The sequence below is a fragment of the Vipera ursinii genome, assembly GCF_947247035.1.
Source record: "Vipera ursinii genome assembly, chromosome: 5".
NCBI classification, from domain to species: domain Eukaryota; kingdom Metazoa; phylum Chordata; class Lepidosauria; order Squamata; family Viperidae; genus Vipera; species Vipera ursinii.
Window position 1 is genome coordinate 67374611 of NC_139518.1, and position 18215 is coordinate 67392825.

The 18215-nt window shown below is 40.1% G+C and overlaps 1 protein-coding gene across 2 annotated transcripts in view; it reads left to right on the forward strand.

The window, feature by feature from the left end:
* The window catches only part of DPYSL4 (dihydropyrimidinase like 4), a gene marked incomplete at its 5' end in the record, with an annotated part of 36084 nt that overhangs the window by 11445 nt on the left and 6424 nt on the right, over positions 1-18215 (forward strand). For both annotated transcript variants that reach the window (XM_083364760.1, XM_083364761.1), the window contains 9 exons: positions 1750-1914; positions 4079-4140; positions 4242-4322; positions 7407-7475; positions 9752-9872; positions 11311-11467; positions 12450-12591; positions 15349-15519; positions 17237-17416. In XM_083364760.1, the coding sequence (XP_083220886.1) occupies positions 1750-1914; positions 4079-4140; positions 4242-4322; positions 7407-7475; positions 9752-9872; positions 11311-11467; positions 12450-12591; positions 15349-15519; positions 17237-17416 (1148 nt within the window). The remainder of the gene's footprint in view (positions 1-1749; positions 1915-4078; positions 4141-4241; positions 4323-7406; positions 7476-9751; positions 9873-11310; positions 11468-12449; positions 12592-15348; positions 15520-17236; positions 17417-18215) is intronic.

Sequence of the window (18215 nt, forward strand, 5' to 3'; positions counted from 1 at the left end):
GCTGGCCATTCATCTATTCAGAGCAGACCATAATAGAATTGTATACAACCCTTTGTTTTTTTAAAAAAAGAAAGGAAACTTGGAAACCAAAGAGCTGTTTCCCCTTCATGTCAAATTAGGAAGCTGCAACTTAACATGTTTTAGGTTATTCAAATAGGTTGAATAACCTGAAACACGTTATGTGATCTGAAGGAAAACCACATCAGAGTAACTTTTTGGCCTTCCTACAGCAATCACTGGGGTAAAGGTTTTGCCCTTGCAGCAAAGTGGCTACTAAAACCATGAAACACATTTCGTTATATTGCCCATTTTATGCTGGTAAATGTTCAGAATTGATAAGCCCGCTTTTAAATAAATTTCCCAGTCATTCCGACCAGCTTTACTTATACTTTTAACTTGCAAATAATATTGACCCTGTGTCAACGCTGCTAACATCAGATGTTCTTGCTTTGACAACATGTGGAGAAGCAGTTTTGCTTCTTTAAAACTTGTGTGTTACTTTTAAAGTTAGAATTAGTTGATGCTGGAGGGAAGTAGGAAGAATGTCTCTCAAGGCTGTTTTGAAATAAGAGAAGATAAGAATTTGGCGGGTTGTTTTAACAGGAAGGAAAGCTTACAATTCAAACTAATTGGAGAATGTGATTTATGACGGTTAATTAGAGGGAGGAACTGCGTTTTGATACTGTGTGCTTAGGGGAGGGGAATCCAGATTTCGGCTTGAACATGTACGTGCAGAAGCTATGCTCTTTGATTAAAGACTCTTTTTAAGTTAAACAATGCCTCGAGGTTCTTTGAAGAATTGCATCTGTCGGAACTGTGACACCCTGTTATTCAAAGTATAACTAAATTTTGTTATATGCAAAATGCACAGTCAAATGATAGGCTCAGGTAATTTTATGATTTCCGTCTATCCATATATCTGTAAACTGTTTTACACTACAGTAGTGAGTTTTATATGTTTTGGTTTCTGATCCCAGTAAAGATTTTCCTTCTCTTCTAAGTTGAGCAAATTCAGATAAAGTTCAACACTCAATAATAAAGGGGTACAATCCCCTTACGCTGCACACTGAAGCATTTATATCGCCACATACCTATAGAGAACCTATACGGGTAATCCTCGACTTACAACTAAAATTGAGCCCAATATTTGTCAAGTGAAACATCTGTTAAAAGTGAATTTTGCCCCATTGTATGAATTTTTCTTTGGCATGATTATTAAGTGAATCACTGAAGTTGTTAAGACAGTAACACAGTTGTTAAGTGAAACGAACTTCCCCCCCCCCATTGACTTTGCTTATAAGAAGGTGATCACATGACCCCGGGACACTGCAGCCGTCATAAATATGGGTCAGTTGCCAGGCATCTGAATTTTGATCACACGAGCATGGCTGGGGATGGTACAACGGTCATAAGTGTGAAAAACGGTCGTGTCACTTTTTTCACTCCCATTGTAACCTCGAATGATCACTAAATGAACTGTTGTAAGAATTCTGTACGGTAGAATTTAACACTCATATTCACATGTCACTGTAATTCTTGGATGCCTCTGCAGCTTTGTTTTCGCTAAAAGTTGCAGACAATTTCTGACGCCAGCATATAATCAACATATTTAGATTATTCTGAATATTAGTTATACACATTTCAAAGTTTTGGCAATGCGTTATTCTTTAAAATGAAAAGCATTCATTAGATTCTGGGCAATTAAAGTCCTTTCAATGTCAAATAACAAACATTATTTGTTTGCTCAAGTTGACCACGTATTCCCTGAATCTGGAACAAACCTCCTGACTGCCTATGATCAGTGGAAGGAAAGTGCTGATAGTAAAGCCTGCTGTGACTATTCTCTGCACATTGACATCACACGTTGGCATGAGAGTATAAAAGAAGAGCTGGAAGCTCTTGTCAAAGACAAAGGTAAGAAAGAAAACTTAAGTTTTGCACGAACGACTAAGTGAACAGTCACTACAGCCCTTGTAACTTTCTACCTGCAAATATTACCTCAAGCAAAATAGACAGGATATGCTCCCTGTGATATGTGGCAAGGGGAGTGGTCCTCTTAAGCCACGTCTGGAGAACATCAAATTGAGGAAGGCTCTCCGGACAAGTGATGCTTCTGTCGCTCAATTTCCTTCCTATGTGTTGGATTTGATTCTAATAATACAGGATTATAAGTATCTCAAAATAATTTTTATTCTTTAGTGATATAATTCTACTTTTACGTTCCCGAATCCGTTGGAGACTACTTCCAAGTAAGTTGTATGGGATTGCTGCTTTAGAGAATTACACTTCCATTGAGTAGATATAGTCCGTACTTAGAAATTTCCCCTGAGTTCTAAAGCCTTCTTGGCTGTGAAGTGTCCAGACAGAAATAGAATGCAGCACGATCCATAGGTATTGACGTGTATTTGATTTCGTCAATATTTATGGAGGAAAAGGAAGCTTCCATTCCAACACCGCACACGCTGCTGCTGCTGATGGTGGAAGGGACCTTGGAGGTCATCTAGTCCAACCCCCTGCTCAGGCAGGAAACCCTATACCAGTGATGGCGAACCTTTTAGAGACCGAGTGCCTGAACTGCAACCCAAATCCCACTTATGTATCATCGGGTGCAGAGTGGGCGTGGCCCACTGGGTGGGCGTGGTAACGGCAGACTGGGTGGGACTAAAAAGTTTAATCCATCAATTCCAACTTTGCAAGATTTTTTTTTCCCCGAGAGAAGTTGAAATTGATTGATTGAACCTTTTTTTTTTTGCACACGGCGGCAGAGGCCTAAAGCGAAAAGGTTTTCTAAAACCCAGCTGAAGGCCTAGGACTGGGGAGACGGCCTGCGTGCCCACAGAGAGGGCTCTGTGTGCCACCTGTGGCATGTGTGTCATAGGTTCGCCACCACGGCCCTATACCAGGGGTAGGCAGCCTCGGCTCTTTTATGACTCATGGACTTCAGCATAGCTGACTCAGGAATTCTGGGAGTTGAAGTCCATGAGTCATAAAAGAGCCGAGGTTGCCTACCCCTGCCCTATACCATTTCAGACAAATGGCTGTCCAATCCCTTCTTAAAATATTGCAGTGTTGGAGCATTTGCAGCTTCTGGAGGCAGGTTGTTCTACTGATTATTTGTTCTAACTATCAGGAAATTTCTCCTTAGTTCTAGGTTGCTTCTCTCCTTGATTAGTTTCCATGTGTTGCTTCTTGTCCTGCCTTCAGGTGCTTTGGAAAATAGCTTGACTCCCTCTTCTTTGTGGCAGTCCCTGAGATATTGGAACACTGCAATCATGTCACCCCCTCATCCTTCTCTTCATTTTGTTCACTCCCCCCCCTGCCCTACCGTAGTTTGAGGGCCCTGCAAGCTTGGAATTCCTGTTTTCAGAAAGAAGTGGGTAGCTTGTATTAGATTTTCCTCTCTGAGATTGAAGAAAGGCATCTGATATATTTTGGGGTGTTTTAAACTTTATCAGAGTACCACCAGATTGCAACCTAAAATGCTTATTTATTATAACATTGGTCTTTTTTTAAAAAAAATAGCCATTTTTCTAAGTAAAATTTCAGAAAACATGACTTGATGTGTAAGTGGTTATGTTGCTGCTGGAATGCTGAAGGCCAGCTCTGAAGATGGGTGAGGGTATCTGCTTTGGCTGATTTGATTATGGAATTCGGAGGACAATTTTATCATTTAACACAGATTATCCAAAGGACTAAAAAAAATAACAGATTTCCTTCGAAGATTTTCTGATGAGCACCTTCTAGGGAAAACCCAAATACACCATTTTCCTTGTTACTATTGGTGGAATGATTGCTGTAAGAAAGCTGAAATTATTTACATGCATATACACCCTTATATAAATATCACTCTATTGTAGCAGTACCAATAATAGTTAAATTGCCAGTGTGAATTTTCTTCTAAGTAAACAATTTCATAATTAGAAACATAGTCATGAGCATTGATTCTGTTTCATTGAGGTTTTTTTTTAATAGTCTTATCTTTTTATCATCTCTGAATATAAGTAGCCAAGCTTTGTAACTTAAAAACTGTTGTTCTTATTTCAGTTGCAATCAGTAATTCACTTTTGTTTTTGTTAAGGTGTGAACTCCTTTCTTGTTTTCATGTGCTATAAAGACAAACTCCAGTGCACTGATGCTCAGGTAATTAAAGATAATAGAAGCACATCATTTTTAATGATATTATAGTACAGAAATGGAAACTATTTCATTTTAGGACTTGTTTTTCCTCTCTTTCCTGGCAGATGTATGAAATATTCAGTCTTATTCGCGAAATGGGTGCCATTGCCCAAGTCCATGCGGAAAATGGAGACATCATTGATGAGGTAGGAAAAATTGTATTCCGTGGTAGATCTTTTTAGTTTAAAAAGGAAACAAGGCAGTGCAGATACATTCCCCCTTAATTCGAGTGTTCCTTGCAATTGGTGAAACCTGGCTAATGAGTGCGCCCTTTTGAGTTTTTAATTGAAAGCTTCCCACACATTCAGCTGAATCCCTAAGAAAGTCTGTTGCTTTAGATATTAATATTTGTCTGATAAATACATGCGTCACCAAGGTCAATACTCATTAGCATATATTAGCTCTGTAATTATTTCAGTTATCCTTTGGGATGTGATAGGGGGTCCCGTATTAATATTGCAGATGATATCGTTTGTGTTGCTTATTTGCTTATTGTCATGAAATAGAAAAAGTCTATCACGAATAGTGGAAAAGAACCCTAAATTATACTGATTAACTAAGCATAACTCTCCCCAATTAATAAAAACAAAAGTTCCATATAGGTAGTCCTAGACTTAAGACCACTGGTTCAACAACTGTTCAAAGTTACAACAGCCCCAGAAAAGGTGACTTAAGACTTTTACTTGCACTTACAACCATTACATCACCCCACAGTCATGTGATTGCAGTTTGAGCAATTGGCCACTAGCTTGCATTTATGACTGCTTGCCATGCCCTATGGTCACATGATCATCATCTGTGACCATTTTTGCTGATTTCAAACCAAAAAAAGGCCATTGGGAACACTGGCTTTGCTTAACAACTCTGTAATTTACTTAATGACTGGGTGATTCACTTGACAGCCACTGTAAAAACTGTTGTAAAATCAGGCCTGACTCCACTTATGATTACAATGACTTACGATGGAAATTCCAATCTCTCTTGTGATCATATATTGACGACTATCTGTAAATACCTGTATGGAATTGATTCAGTTGTTGGGTTTATCCTTAAATCTGTTCCATGTAGCAACCTGACATAATCATATTCTCATCTATAGAAGGCAAAGACTTTTCCAAACCAGGTAACAAATACGTATCCTGGGTCCATTCCTTAAAATCAGAAGAGTAACTTTCCAGTTACCTACAAGAATACCAGTAATGGCATTTATGGACACTTTATAAGAAAACTACGGTTCAGTGTCTTTCAGAAGTCAGTAACAGTTTCTGACATTTGACTTTCTCCTTTTACATACCTCTTTGTTCCTGTTCTCTTCTAAGCCTGATGTCTCCTCTTTGCACCAGGTGGCAGACAAAAAGCACAGAGGTTTCAGTGGAATTCCCTTAACAGCTGATAGTTTGGTTCAGATCTAAAGTTATAGCTTGAGCTCTCCTTGTCATCAGTCATAGGGAGAAGATAATGGCCTTAAGGTATTCCTGACATATTTCTGTGCCTTGCCTTGTGCACAGATCTCAGTTCTTTGCTGATGGACTACAACTATTTGCAGAGCCTTTGCTTATATCAGCTATTCTCTGAGTGCACATTTTGCCCCATATTCTGATTGATTGTCATTCCTACATTTTTATATGTGCCTCGAGTCTGAATTCATGTCATTTGAAGGGTAGCCTGAAGTTGCCTCCCTCTGCTATGCCTTTTCCTCTGAAGACCCCATATTTGCGCTATAAAAGGGAAAGTAAGGAAATAAAATCCAGTCTGTAGGCTTATAATTTGATTTTCAGTTTTTACATTGTTTGCTAACAGCCCTCTGAATACCATATGCTGTGCTACTTTTGAGGGTAGTTCCCCCAAAAAAATTTCCCCCCCAAGATCTGCAACTTGGTATTCACCCATTTATTGCCTTTAGACAATGCCATTTTCCTAAGAAAACAAAAGTCAGTATCCTCTCCCCATAGCACTGGGGAATCACTTACACCAGTGTTTCTCACTCCTTGGCAACTTGAAGATGTGTGGACTTCAGTTCCCAGAATTCTGAAATCTGAAGTCTACACATCTTCAAGATGCCAAGGTTGAGAAACACTGCATTAGACTGAAGACAGAGGGGTGGACTAGATAATCTTAAAAATTATTGCCAAACTTTACATGCTAATAGTCCATCTATTCTTTAAGGCATGACATCTTCCTTCATGGGTGAGTGTGAAAGGCCCATTTTTTTCTCTAGGGCTATTTACAGTTTGACAGTGATTTGGATGGAGATTTCAGGCCTCACCAAGCACCACATGTCTGCTATTCATTAAAGCCGCTCCACGGTTTAAGAGTCACTGAAGGGATGCCTTAAAGCAGCAGTGTTTCTTATCCAGCTTGTGCAAAGGCAAGGCAAATGGTAGCCTATTTTAATGAATGACAGAAGTGTCACCCCTGTGCAAGGTCCAAAGCAGTTCTTTTGAATCATTTGTGACACGTTTGCATCCCTATTCTTCAGCTGCTTCCTGAATTTCAGGGACAGTGTTAGATAAACTAAAGATAAGGAATTCAAAAGCTGCACCCATCGCTCTTTGTTCTAGATGGAGATAACCAACTTTGAATCTTAGAGATTTCATAAATCATGGGGATGTTCAACTAATATATCCCCTAATTACATCAACATTTTTAAAAAATAGTATGATTTGGTGCTTGATAATAATAGGGCAATTTGCAATTTAAACCTTCTACATGGCAGAATGTTTTTGGCTTATATTAGTATTTTTTCATAAATGAGATCAATATTTAAACAAAGATATTAGAAAATCAGTAAATTATCTGTAATTAATCAGTTTGAGTATATTTGGATTATTATTTAAGAATGAGATGTCCAAATAATCTGTTTTCCAAAAGGAAACTTGACTAGTATTTCTCAACCTTGGCAAGTTTAAGATGGGTAGATTTCAACTCCCAGAATTCTCCAGCCAACAAAATCTCAGAGCAGTACAGATGTATCCATTTCCTTTGTAAGCCATCATGAAGATTTCTCAAAGTACTTTGTTGCCTATATTTAAAAGCAGAATATAAATTATTTTGTTTTTGTAGATCAGGCATATTCAGACTTCTGGCTGGGAGTTATAGCAGTTGTAGTCTACTTATCTACAAAGCATCCAGCTGGATGAGGGCATGTTTTAAAAAGTTTACTTTTTACTTGAGATGCAATATCTGCACATCTTACTTATTATTCCTCCTGTATTTATTTATTGATTTAGGAGCAAAAAAGACTCTTGGAATTGGGGATTACTGGTCCAGAGGGCCATGTCCTCAGTCACCCAGAAGAGGTAATATGAACTTGTCTTATATAAATACTTACCATTCCACAAAATTTGTTTAATTAGCAAATGCTCACCCACAAAGTTGTATAGGGTCATTTGCAGATTTCGTAAGTTTTCAAGTTTCCAAGAAGGCTACAAAGAAAGAAAAAAATTTACTCCCACGGATTCAAAAGGACTAAAACACTTTACAGTGAAGATACAAATCATATTTAAATCCACCCATGCACATTTACGCAACATTTAGAAAACTAACATGTCACAGAAAAGGAATTTTACCAAATCTTTTCCTGATGCACTAGTTCCCATGCATTAAGAGTTTTATCAAATGAAACTACAGTGAAATACATCCTTCTCTTTCTGTACTGGTAAATTTCAAGAAAAATTGTATTGGATTGCATAATTGTACATTTGTTGTACTCAATTGTTGGTTCTTTTGGTCTGCTTAGGATGTTTTGAAGGTCTTTAGTTGGCTTGCGTGCTGTGCTGATTCCATGTGGTTGTCGTCTGTTGGTGGTTTCTGAGATACTCTTGATGTATGGCAGTGTAATTCTTTGTAGAGTTTGGGTTGGTTGTGCTGTATTGGGTTGGGTGGTCAGTGACTTTTTGATAAAGTTGTGTGGATATCCATTTTGTGTGAGGACGTTATTTAGACAAGCCCTAACACACCGCAGCGACCCAGAACAACAGAAAAAGGAAGTAATCTATACAATTATTCCAACCACATGGAATCAGCATAGCACACAAGCCAACTAAAGACCTTCAAAACATCCTAAGCAGACCAAAAGACCCAACAACCCCCAGAAGAATAAACAGGAGTCATCGACAACGTACAATGTAAGGACTGCCAACAACCACTATGTTGGACAAACAGGCAGTAGACTACCAGAATGCATCCATGAACACTTAAGTAGCAGTCAGAAGATATGAAAATTCTTTAATTTCACAACATATAGACAGATTTAACCGTAGTTTCAATTGGGGAAAATGTGACACTCCTAGACCAAGCCAAGTCCAAAAACGCCAGGGAATTTCTAGAAGCTTGGCACAAATTAACCATCAATAGACACATAGACATTAACAATATCTATAGAACTATGCAAAAGAGACAATCAGCAAGCCAAAAGGAGAGCAAAAGTACCAAAGCACTTCTCTCCACCAGCAGTCGGCACCCAGATCAGCATAGGGGAACTCCGGGATTAACATCAGACAACAATCGAGTAACCAATAACCTATGAAGAAACTGCCAAAGAAGCCAACATTAAACAGCCCAACTGAATTATCTCTAAGACCGCCCTCAGCAACACTGACAGGGCAAGCCACCAGAATATAAACTGGCAGCAAACCACACTCCTTACAAGCACTCATGAGGTTACCTAGTTTGGGTAATGAAATGGCTGCAACAAAACAAGCCCAGAGAACACCAAGGACCCCTCAGTTCAACCCTGAGCTACAAATATTCTCCTTTATTAGTTCACAAGTGGTTAAAAAGGAAATGCCCCAAATGGCACTTAAGAGAAATACAGGCAGTCCTCAATTTACGACCGGTCTCTTAGTGACCAAAGTTACCCCAGACCTCCCCAAGGCTACTTAAGACTCGGGTTCAAAGTTACAACTGTCCCCCCCCCCAACCCCAGGGTCGCCGGTTGCATTTTGAGAACATGGCAACCATCCCGCATTTGCAGCCAATAGTTGCTTCCCTCAGTCACATGGCTGCAATTTACGATAATTTTTTTTTTTTTGCCGGAAATTGGCATTCACTTTCAGTTTTTCTGGAAAATACGCCCATTGTGGACAATGGATTCACTTAAGGACTGCAGCGATTCACTTAAGGACTGCTGCAGAATAGGTCATAAAATCAGGGATGTAACCTACTTAACAACCAGCATATCTTACAACTGTAATTCTAGACACAATTGTGGTTAGAAGTTGAGGATTACTTATAATGAAAAGAAATCTGATTTAAACTTTTCTGAGTGGCAGTGATCCTAAGCCTGTTCCTTTTTTTAAAATAGTACTTGTATCTTGGGTATGCAAATTTGCACTCCCCATTTGTTTAATACTGAGCTTCAGCCTGAAATCATGAACGTGTAACTGAATTATTCACAATTTGTAAAATCAGAAATCATAACGCTTAACTTTCCTATTTTTTTCTGGAACTGCAATTTTCCCATGAGTACAAATTAGAAGAAAAAGATTGGGTTCGAGCGATTCTTCAGACATGCAGGGTCTAGATGAAAGAGTCACTTTGAAGAAAGTATATCTGACTATTCATATTTTCCAAGGTTGAAACAGAGGCAGTGTATCGTGCTATTACTATAGCGAAACAAGCCAATTGTCCCTTATATGTCACAAAGGTTATGAGCAAAGGTGCTGCAGATGTCATAGCACAAGCCAAGAGGAGAGGTAAGTACCATTTCATATTTCCTTTTTGATGAGGATTTGAACCTTATTCCTATACATCTTTGTGCTGGACATTGAGAGCCAGTTTGGTCTTCTGGTTAAGGCAGACATGTCAAACAGAAGGCCCGGGGACCAGATCAGGCCCGCGAAGTGGTTTCATGTGGCCTGCGAAGCCATCCTGGAAACAGTGAGGGAACGGCCCCCACTGCCTTGGCCCTGGCCCAGAGACCCTCCTTCTGCCAGAGACCCTCAGATCTGTCCCACTCCTGCCCAGGCCCCCATAGGCACCCTTGATGCGAACGATGTAGAGCTGGCCACACCCAACCAGTAGGCCATATGCACTCTAGCCACGCCTACCCAGTAGGCCACGCCCACCCTGGCCACACCCACCTGGCCCGCTGAGAGCAACCGCAATGCTGATGCGGCCCTCAATGAAATTGAGTTTGACACCCCTGGGTTAAGGCCCCAGGCTGGAAACCAGGAGACTGTGAGTTCTAGTCTCATCTTAAGCATGAAACCCAGGTGGGTGACTTTGGGTCAGTCAGTCCACTCAGAGCTGAAGAAGCTTCTTGGATGAGAAGCGAAACGTCTTCAAAGAAAAAGGAAGAAAGTCCAGCTGCCTGATGAAAAAGCATCTTTGAGAGTTTGCCACTGCCTTTTTCCTGAGTCTATCTTAATTAGAATTAATTACTTTCCAGATGTTTGAAAACCATGGTTAGTTTCCTATTATGTTAAGGAGTTTTTGAAAAAAAAGAAAGGATCCAGACTTCTTCCACATTTATAACAGGCGTAATTTTTCGGGAGAGTAAGCAAAATTGCCAGCAGTGCATTTTGATTTCCTTTTAGAACCAAAGTTGAAATTCTTTCATGCGTGCGTCTTTAGCAGTGGCATACATGCTAAGATGTTGTAGGCAAGATACTGTCAAATTGTCACTTTGTCTTTCGTCTCATTCCTATTCCAGAAGCCCTAAGGTCCAGAAATGTCAGCTTTTTAAAATAACACAGGCATACATTCTCTACCTGAAAAGCTCTACGCTTTTCTGAATAGATTTGCCCCTAGTGATTTGCTAATTTGGTTACTGTCCATTCGAGAAGTTGTCGTCCATCGGACTTGACTCTCACAGGATTTTGTTAGTGTGTGTTCTTTTTCCCTGGCACGTTTTCAAGGTTTTAGACTGAATACACACACACACACACACACACAGAGAGGGAGAGAGAGAGAGAGAGAGAGAGAGAGAGAGAGAGACTCAGTGGGTTTCTTCTGTAAATATGCTTCTTTTTTCCATGAGGTATGCAAAGAGGGCAAGAGTTGTGTAAATAAAAAAAGAACGAGCAGTCTCTCTTTCCATCAAATGTCCAGCACTAGTTGAAGAATATCTAGCTGGGAGAGACTTCATCCCGTTTGTTCCCAGGAATGACCAACACACAATTATGTCTTTAGGCACCATTGTATATGGAGAGCCCATTACAGCAAGTCTTGGTACTGATGGCTCACATTACTGGAGTAAGAATTGGGCAAAAGCGGCAGCATTTGTCACATCTCCAGCTATCAGTCCTGACCCCACAACACCTGATTATCTCACTTCACTCTTAGCCTGGTAAGTCTTTTTCTCAATCTGCCAAACAAAAGGCAATTTTGATGGGAAGAAGTAATATAGGGGTTTCAAACCTTTTCTAAGATGGAGGAAACATTTGAAGTCCTGCCAGTTCCATGCCATTTACTAACTGTGATCTAGTGAGATTGCTCTGTACCACTTGCCTAGATTCTTCTACCTCAGCTTCATTATTTTTTTCTGGGTAGTTGTGAAAGTATCAAAAGTATTGGACTTCATCTACTTTTCATTTTATTTAAAAAAATACTTTTTAGGGCCTCAAACATTCTTGAAAATAAATAAAAGATGTTCGAAGCTGGTTCTTATTGGCAGAATATCAACTTCTCGCTTTTTTTTTAAGTAAGAACAATTATTTTGAAAAATATCAGATGGATCAGGAAGCCTCTTCCAAGAGATATCTCAATGGGCACAATGGAGAACAGGAAAATAGTGTAATAGGATCTCAAGAATTCCTCTTGGGATCTAGCTTTTAGCAACCAATTGGCATGATTTTACCACAGTCCTCAAGAAGACATGATATTCTTTGTTGGGTCCATAGCTTTGAAATCTGGTACATTGTATTGTTGCAAAGAGGGACAATTATTACAGTATAAGGTTATCAATAAGAACCACTCATCAAAGCCTGTTTTCATTGTACAGTCCTCTTTGTAACTCCCCTGGCTTCCTTCCCTTAATTAAATCCAAGAGAAGATAACAGGAGGGAAGTTTTCCACTTTACTTATTCGGACCAGGAATTGCAGAGAGCTAAGGAAGCTATAGAGCAGTGAAAAGATATGGATTTTACCACCTTTCAGCTATGGAGTTCAAATGTACCAACAGAATAAATTATATTGCGGTCTTAAGAATTAAACAAGAAAACTTGTCTTTCTTTGCTTTTTACCAATGAGACCTCAAATCAATCTTCAGTGCCATAGATGTTGAGTGCCGTGGAGCCTCTGTTTACTGGTTTGACATTTGTTTTAATTAGTGGGGATCTGCAAGTGGTAGGCAGCGCTCACTCTGCCTTCACCACGGCACAGAAAGCTGTTGGAAAGGACAACTTCGCTCTGATTCCAGAAGGAACCAATGGCATCGAAGAACGAATGTCAGTAATTTGGGAAAAATGTGTGGTAAGTTCAGCGGAAGACGTTTGTTAACAAAATAATGAAGTTTTTGGTTATAACTTCCATCGCTTGCTGTTGACTGTATAGGAGTTTTCAAACTTTAATCTTTCATGACATAAGATTGCAGGGCAAATTCAAGGATGCACATTCAATTTACAGGTACAAGTCCTTAACTTGCAGCCATTTGTTTACTGACCGTTCAGAGTTACAACGGCACTGGAAAAAAAGTTACAACCATTTTTCACACTTAACAATTGTTGCAACATCCTCCTAATCACATGATCAAAATTCAGACTCTTGGCAACTGGCATATACTTATGACGGTTGCAGGGCCCCGGGTTCACATGATACCCTTTTGTGACCTTCTGGCAAGCAAAGTCAATGAGGAAGCCAGATCCACTTAACAAATGAGTGTTATTAATTTAACAACTGCAGTGATTCACTTGACAACTGTGACAAAAAAAGATCGTAAATTGGGGCAAAACACAACTGCCTTGTTTAGCAACAGAAATGTTAGGCTCAGTTGTGGTTGTAGAAGACTGACTGTGAAGCCTTTGGTTGCCATTAGCCTACCGCTTGACTTAAAAAGCAGAGTCTCCAAATAAGTTCAATATCCCTCAGAACTGAAGGGAAGAAAGAGGATTGTATTTTAGGGAAGCTTAACTCCTGCTTCTGAACAAGTTACCGAAGAATCACAGGATACACAATATGGATACAACTGTTCTAATGAGTTGCTTTGTAAGGTAAAGTTTCCCCCGCACATGCGTGTTAATCGTTTCCAACTCTAGGGGCCGGTGCTCATCTCCGTTTCAAAGCCGAAGAGCCAGCGCTTGTCCAAGGACGTCTCCATGGTCATGTGGCCGGCATGACTAGACGCCAAAGGCGCACGAAATGCTGTTACCTTCCCACCGTAGTGGTCCCTATTTTTCTATTTGCATTTTTTATGTGCTTTCGAACTGCTAGGTTGGCAGAAGCTGGGACGAGTAACAGGCGCTCACTCTGTTACACGACACTCAGGATTCGACCCGCCAAACTGCCGACCTTCTGATCGACAAGCTCAGCGTCCTAACCCACAGCCACCGCGTCCCTTAAGTTGCTTTGTAGCAGATTGCAAATCAGGGAATGGGTCGAGACCAAAATTCATTTCGACTAGGAAAGGAGTGAAAATAGTAAGAACTTCATGATTGCACAGAAAGGAAGATGGGTGCGCGTAATGAAATCAGTACATTTGTCTCACAGCCTTAACTTCACGCTGATGTTATGCACGGGGCTGAGATGTTTTGCTCCCAGTGTGGGTAAACCAGCCTCCAATCTAGGCTGTGAAATTGATATAATTTTTCTCTTGATCTTCTGCCTCTGCTGTAGCCTCTGCTGGTCTAGCATTGGCTCAGGCGGCAATTATGCTGATTCCCAACAAAGGCATCAAGGGCTGCACGGCGGCTCAGTGGTTAAGGTGCTGGGCTTGTTGGCTGGAAAACCAGAAGCCCAGCCTTGAGACCTCAGCTCCGTGCCCAGCTCCTGCCAGCCTAGCACTTTGAAAACATGTGCCAATTCAGTGGGAAGGTAACAGCGCTTGGTGACTTCCTGCTGGCCACATGAACCCAGAAATGTTTTTGGACAGCGCTGGGGACTCCTTTTAAAATCCACGGGGACTCCTTTATACCTTTTGTTTTTGTTTGTTTGCTTTAATAAAAGCATCAGTCAAAATGTGTACATTTTGAATTGATGGCGGAAGGAAGTTGTTTGTTATGAGACAAGCTCCAACTTCCCATGTCCTTCAAAGAGGCCAGAAAATAAGGCCATCTTCCAATTCCCCATATCCCAACCTTCTCTCTTAGCTCATTAGAAGGATTCACTTGGCTCAAGTCAAACCTCCCATGACTTGGAATTAGCAGCTTGGTAGATCAGTGTATCTAGAGCAGGCATGTCAAACTGCCAGCCCGCGGGCCGGATGTATCATACTGAAACTGCACCCACCCCATTGCCGGCAATGGGTAAAAGTCACGATACGTCACACGATGTCATGAGTTTGACATACCTGATTTAGAGGCTGTATCTAGAGCAGGTGTGTTCCAACCCATCGACTGAGGGCTGCATGCAGCCACCCCAAGATTTTAAGGTTTTAACATAATTATGCGATTCATATACATTATAACTTTTATATGTGGCTCAAGACAGTTTCTCTTTACTTGGTGCAGCTTAGGCAAGCCAAAAGATTGGATAACCGATATCTACAGTAGAGGCTCTAGATCAGACATGTCAAAGTTGCGATGTCACGTGACATGTATCTGGACTGTTTTGCCATTAGCGGCAATGGGGTGGGCGTGGCTTCTGGATGACGTATCCGGCCCGCCAGTTTGACACCCCTGCTCTAGATAGAACTAGTCTTTCATCCTGGCCTGTTTATCTTAGATGTTTCTGAAAAGTTTCCCATTAAGTGTATTACTAGCAGCTCTCCTTTGTTACTTACAGTAGTATGTGGCATTCTGAAACAACTTATTTAACTCCAAGAACATGTAGTCAATTTTTTTTTAAAAAAAAGATGCCATTTATTTCGGGGAAATTTGAAAGGGAAATCATGGAATGTGTGAATTTTATTTCATGAATTTGTAAGAAATATATATTATTTTACAGTAATTTCAAATTATTATTTCTCCCACCTCATATTTTTTTCTCCAACCTCTCCCTCCCTCCCTCCCTCTCCTATCTTCCCCTCCCTCCCTACACACACACACACACACACACACACACACTCATTTCTAGGCAGCAGGGAAGATGGATGAAAATGAATTTGTAGCAGTGACCAGTACTAATTCAGCCAAGATTTTCAACTTGTATCCCAGGAAGGGGCGGATTGCTGTGGGGTCAGACGCTGATCTGGTTATTTGGAATCCTAAAGCTACAAAGATCATTTCTGCAAAAACTCACAACTCGGTAAAAGCAAACAATAATTACAAGTTTTATTTTTCATTGAATTAGACGTTCCATACTTTATATTAGTCATTATTGTAGTCTGAGCTTGCTAGTTTTCCTAACATTTTCTGCATCAGTTAGTTTTGACAGTGTTGATACTATGTACAAATTACAGGGTATGAATTACAATCTTAATCTACAGTTGAAATGAGCATCTTTAATTGCATTATACCTGTTCATGAGAGAGGGGTTTTTTTTAATCATTCATAGCTGTGTGCCCGCTTGTTAATATTTTGTTACTTGAGTATTTCAGTTTGGGAAAGGTTGGGTAGAAATGGTAAAAATTACAGTTTCAATCTCATAGTTGAATATCAGAAGGTACATAATTCAGATATAGCACAATGATCCATCTAGCTCAGTCCTGTCTCAATTAACTGGACGTTCTCGGGACTTCCTTTGTAGTGCAAGGATTTAATCTTTGCGTGTCAGAACTTGGTCCTTTTACGCAGTCACAACCCTTCCCCACTACTCATCCACTGAGCATCAGGCTTCTCAAAGGAGCATCTGACTAGGGTTTGGCCAAAAGAAGTACAAAGCTGCAGCAGGGCGTTCTGGGAGGGCAACTTTAGGCTACTGGGAGACCTGGTTCAACGTTTATTAAAAATTCTATTTCTGTGAGGATATTAATATAAGTTCAGTTCTAATAGGTTAGAAAGTAAAGATAAATGAACCAAGCTGTGGCCTGTTCATGAGTCACATTGCCATTATTTGGGGGAGGAATGTGGCATTGAATGATTTCTCATAAATTTGATGGCGTAAACGTATCTTCATCTGGATTATAATATATATTAATTCACCTGCCTTGTCAAGGGAGATAATACTTGATGTTGAGATCTTTACGGTTATCTGTGGTTATAAATTCTGTATCTGGAATTGGGGCTTTCAGTCATTGTTCTATCAAGTTTCTCATGTTTTTGAAAGCTATATAAAAGCTTTTACAAACAAATACTTGGTTGGGAAATGCATAGGCTGAGCAATCAATAATATACATCATCCTTGAATTATAGGAATGATACATGAATTTTGCTGCATCGTATATGTGCAGACTAATTGTCTCATATTGGTCCAGCATCATGCATAAGGCTAACATAAAAGACTGGCTAATGTGTATGCTCTAAAGGTAAAGGTAAAGGTTCCCCCGCACATGCGTGCTAGTCGTTTCCAACTCTAGGGGCCGGTGCTCATCTCCGTTTCAAAGCCGAAGAGTCAGCGCTTGTCCAAGGATGTCTCCGTGGTCATGTGGCCGGCATGACTAGACGCCAAAGGCGCACGGAACGCTGTTACCTTCCCACCGTAGTGGTCCCTATTTTTCTACTTGCATTTTTACGTGCTTTCGAACTGCTAGGTTGGCAGAAGCTGGGACGAGTAACAGGCGTTCACTCTGCTACGCAGCACTCGGGATTCGACCCACCAAACTGCCGACCTTCTGATCGACAAGCTCAGCGTCCTAACCCACTGAGCCACCGCGTCCCTTGTGTATGCTCTACATACAGCTTAAAATGACATATATTCATAATATTACTTGGCGAAGATCATATTACAAGGTTATATGTACCTTTCCATCCCTGAGTGAATAGTTTTCCTACTTTTGTTTGAACAATGTGCATGGACATTGGTTCATTGAGTCCTGTGATTTTGCTTGAATGTTAAGCTGAGTCTGTAATATTTGTTTTGCCAGAATGTGGAATACAACATATTTGAAGGAACCGAGTGTCATGGTGTCCCTACAGTGGTTATAAGTCAAGGGAAGGTTGTATTGGAAGATGGAAACCTCTGTGTCACCCCGGGTGTTGGCCGTTTCATTCCTCGAAAGACATTTCCTGAATTTGTTTACAAAAGAATAAAAGCCCGGAATAGGGTGAGATTTTTTTTTTCTGTTCGTGAAACCTACTTCATTGTTGCAACATCAAAAGTGCAGGACAATGGCTGAGAAGAAACAGGGAAAATCAGAAACATGGTGTTCAGTTAGGTTTTTAAGAATAATTGGCTTTCCTTCACAGACGCCTAAATTTTCTATTTTCTGAAAAAGAAGTCATGCTTACATTGTGAAGTAGCTTAGGCAAAGAAATTGTGGCCAGATTCATACAGTATGAACTTAAGACATTCTGTAATTTGCCAGCACTTGGCAACGCATTAAGTCAAAATGAAGCAGGTACGTTATAATTTAGTATATAATGCAAGCTAAGAGAACCAAGCTGACAGCTGGTTAAAGGTCATTGAGCTTCACAGTCAAGCAAATATTTGAATGTAGGGTTCTCTTTCCGTGTTTGCCATTACCAGTCTTGAGCTCATGCATCCTCACAATTATATATTCAGTTTTTAAGTTTGTATTAAGTAGCAATCTGAATCTTCAGAATATGACCTGTGCATTTGTACAATATACTTGATTAATAGTATGTGAGTGTGTTTATTTAATTATTTTATTTTATTTTATTTTAATTCCATTTATATCCCGCCCTTCTCCGAAGACTCAGGGCGGCTTACAAGCTTAGCAGTAGCCTTCATTCTATGTATATGCCTGCTTATTAGGGCTTTCACACACACCCCAAGTGGCATTATTACAAAGTTTATGCATTGCACAGCATCCCAGAAGGCAGTGGCAGATCACTTCTATATTGTAGCCAGGAAAATTAAGCTTGATTTTTAATCCTAAATTG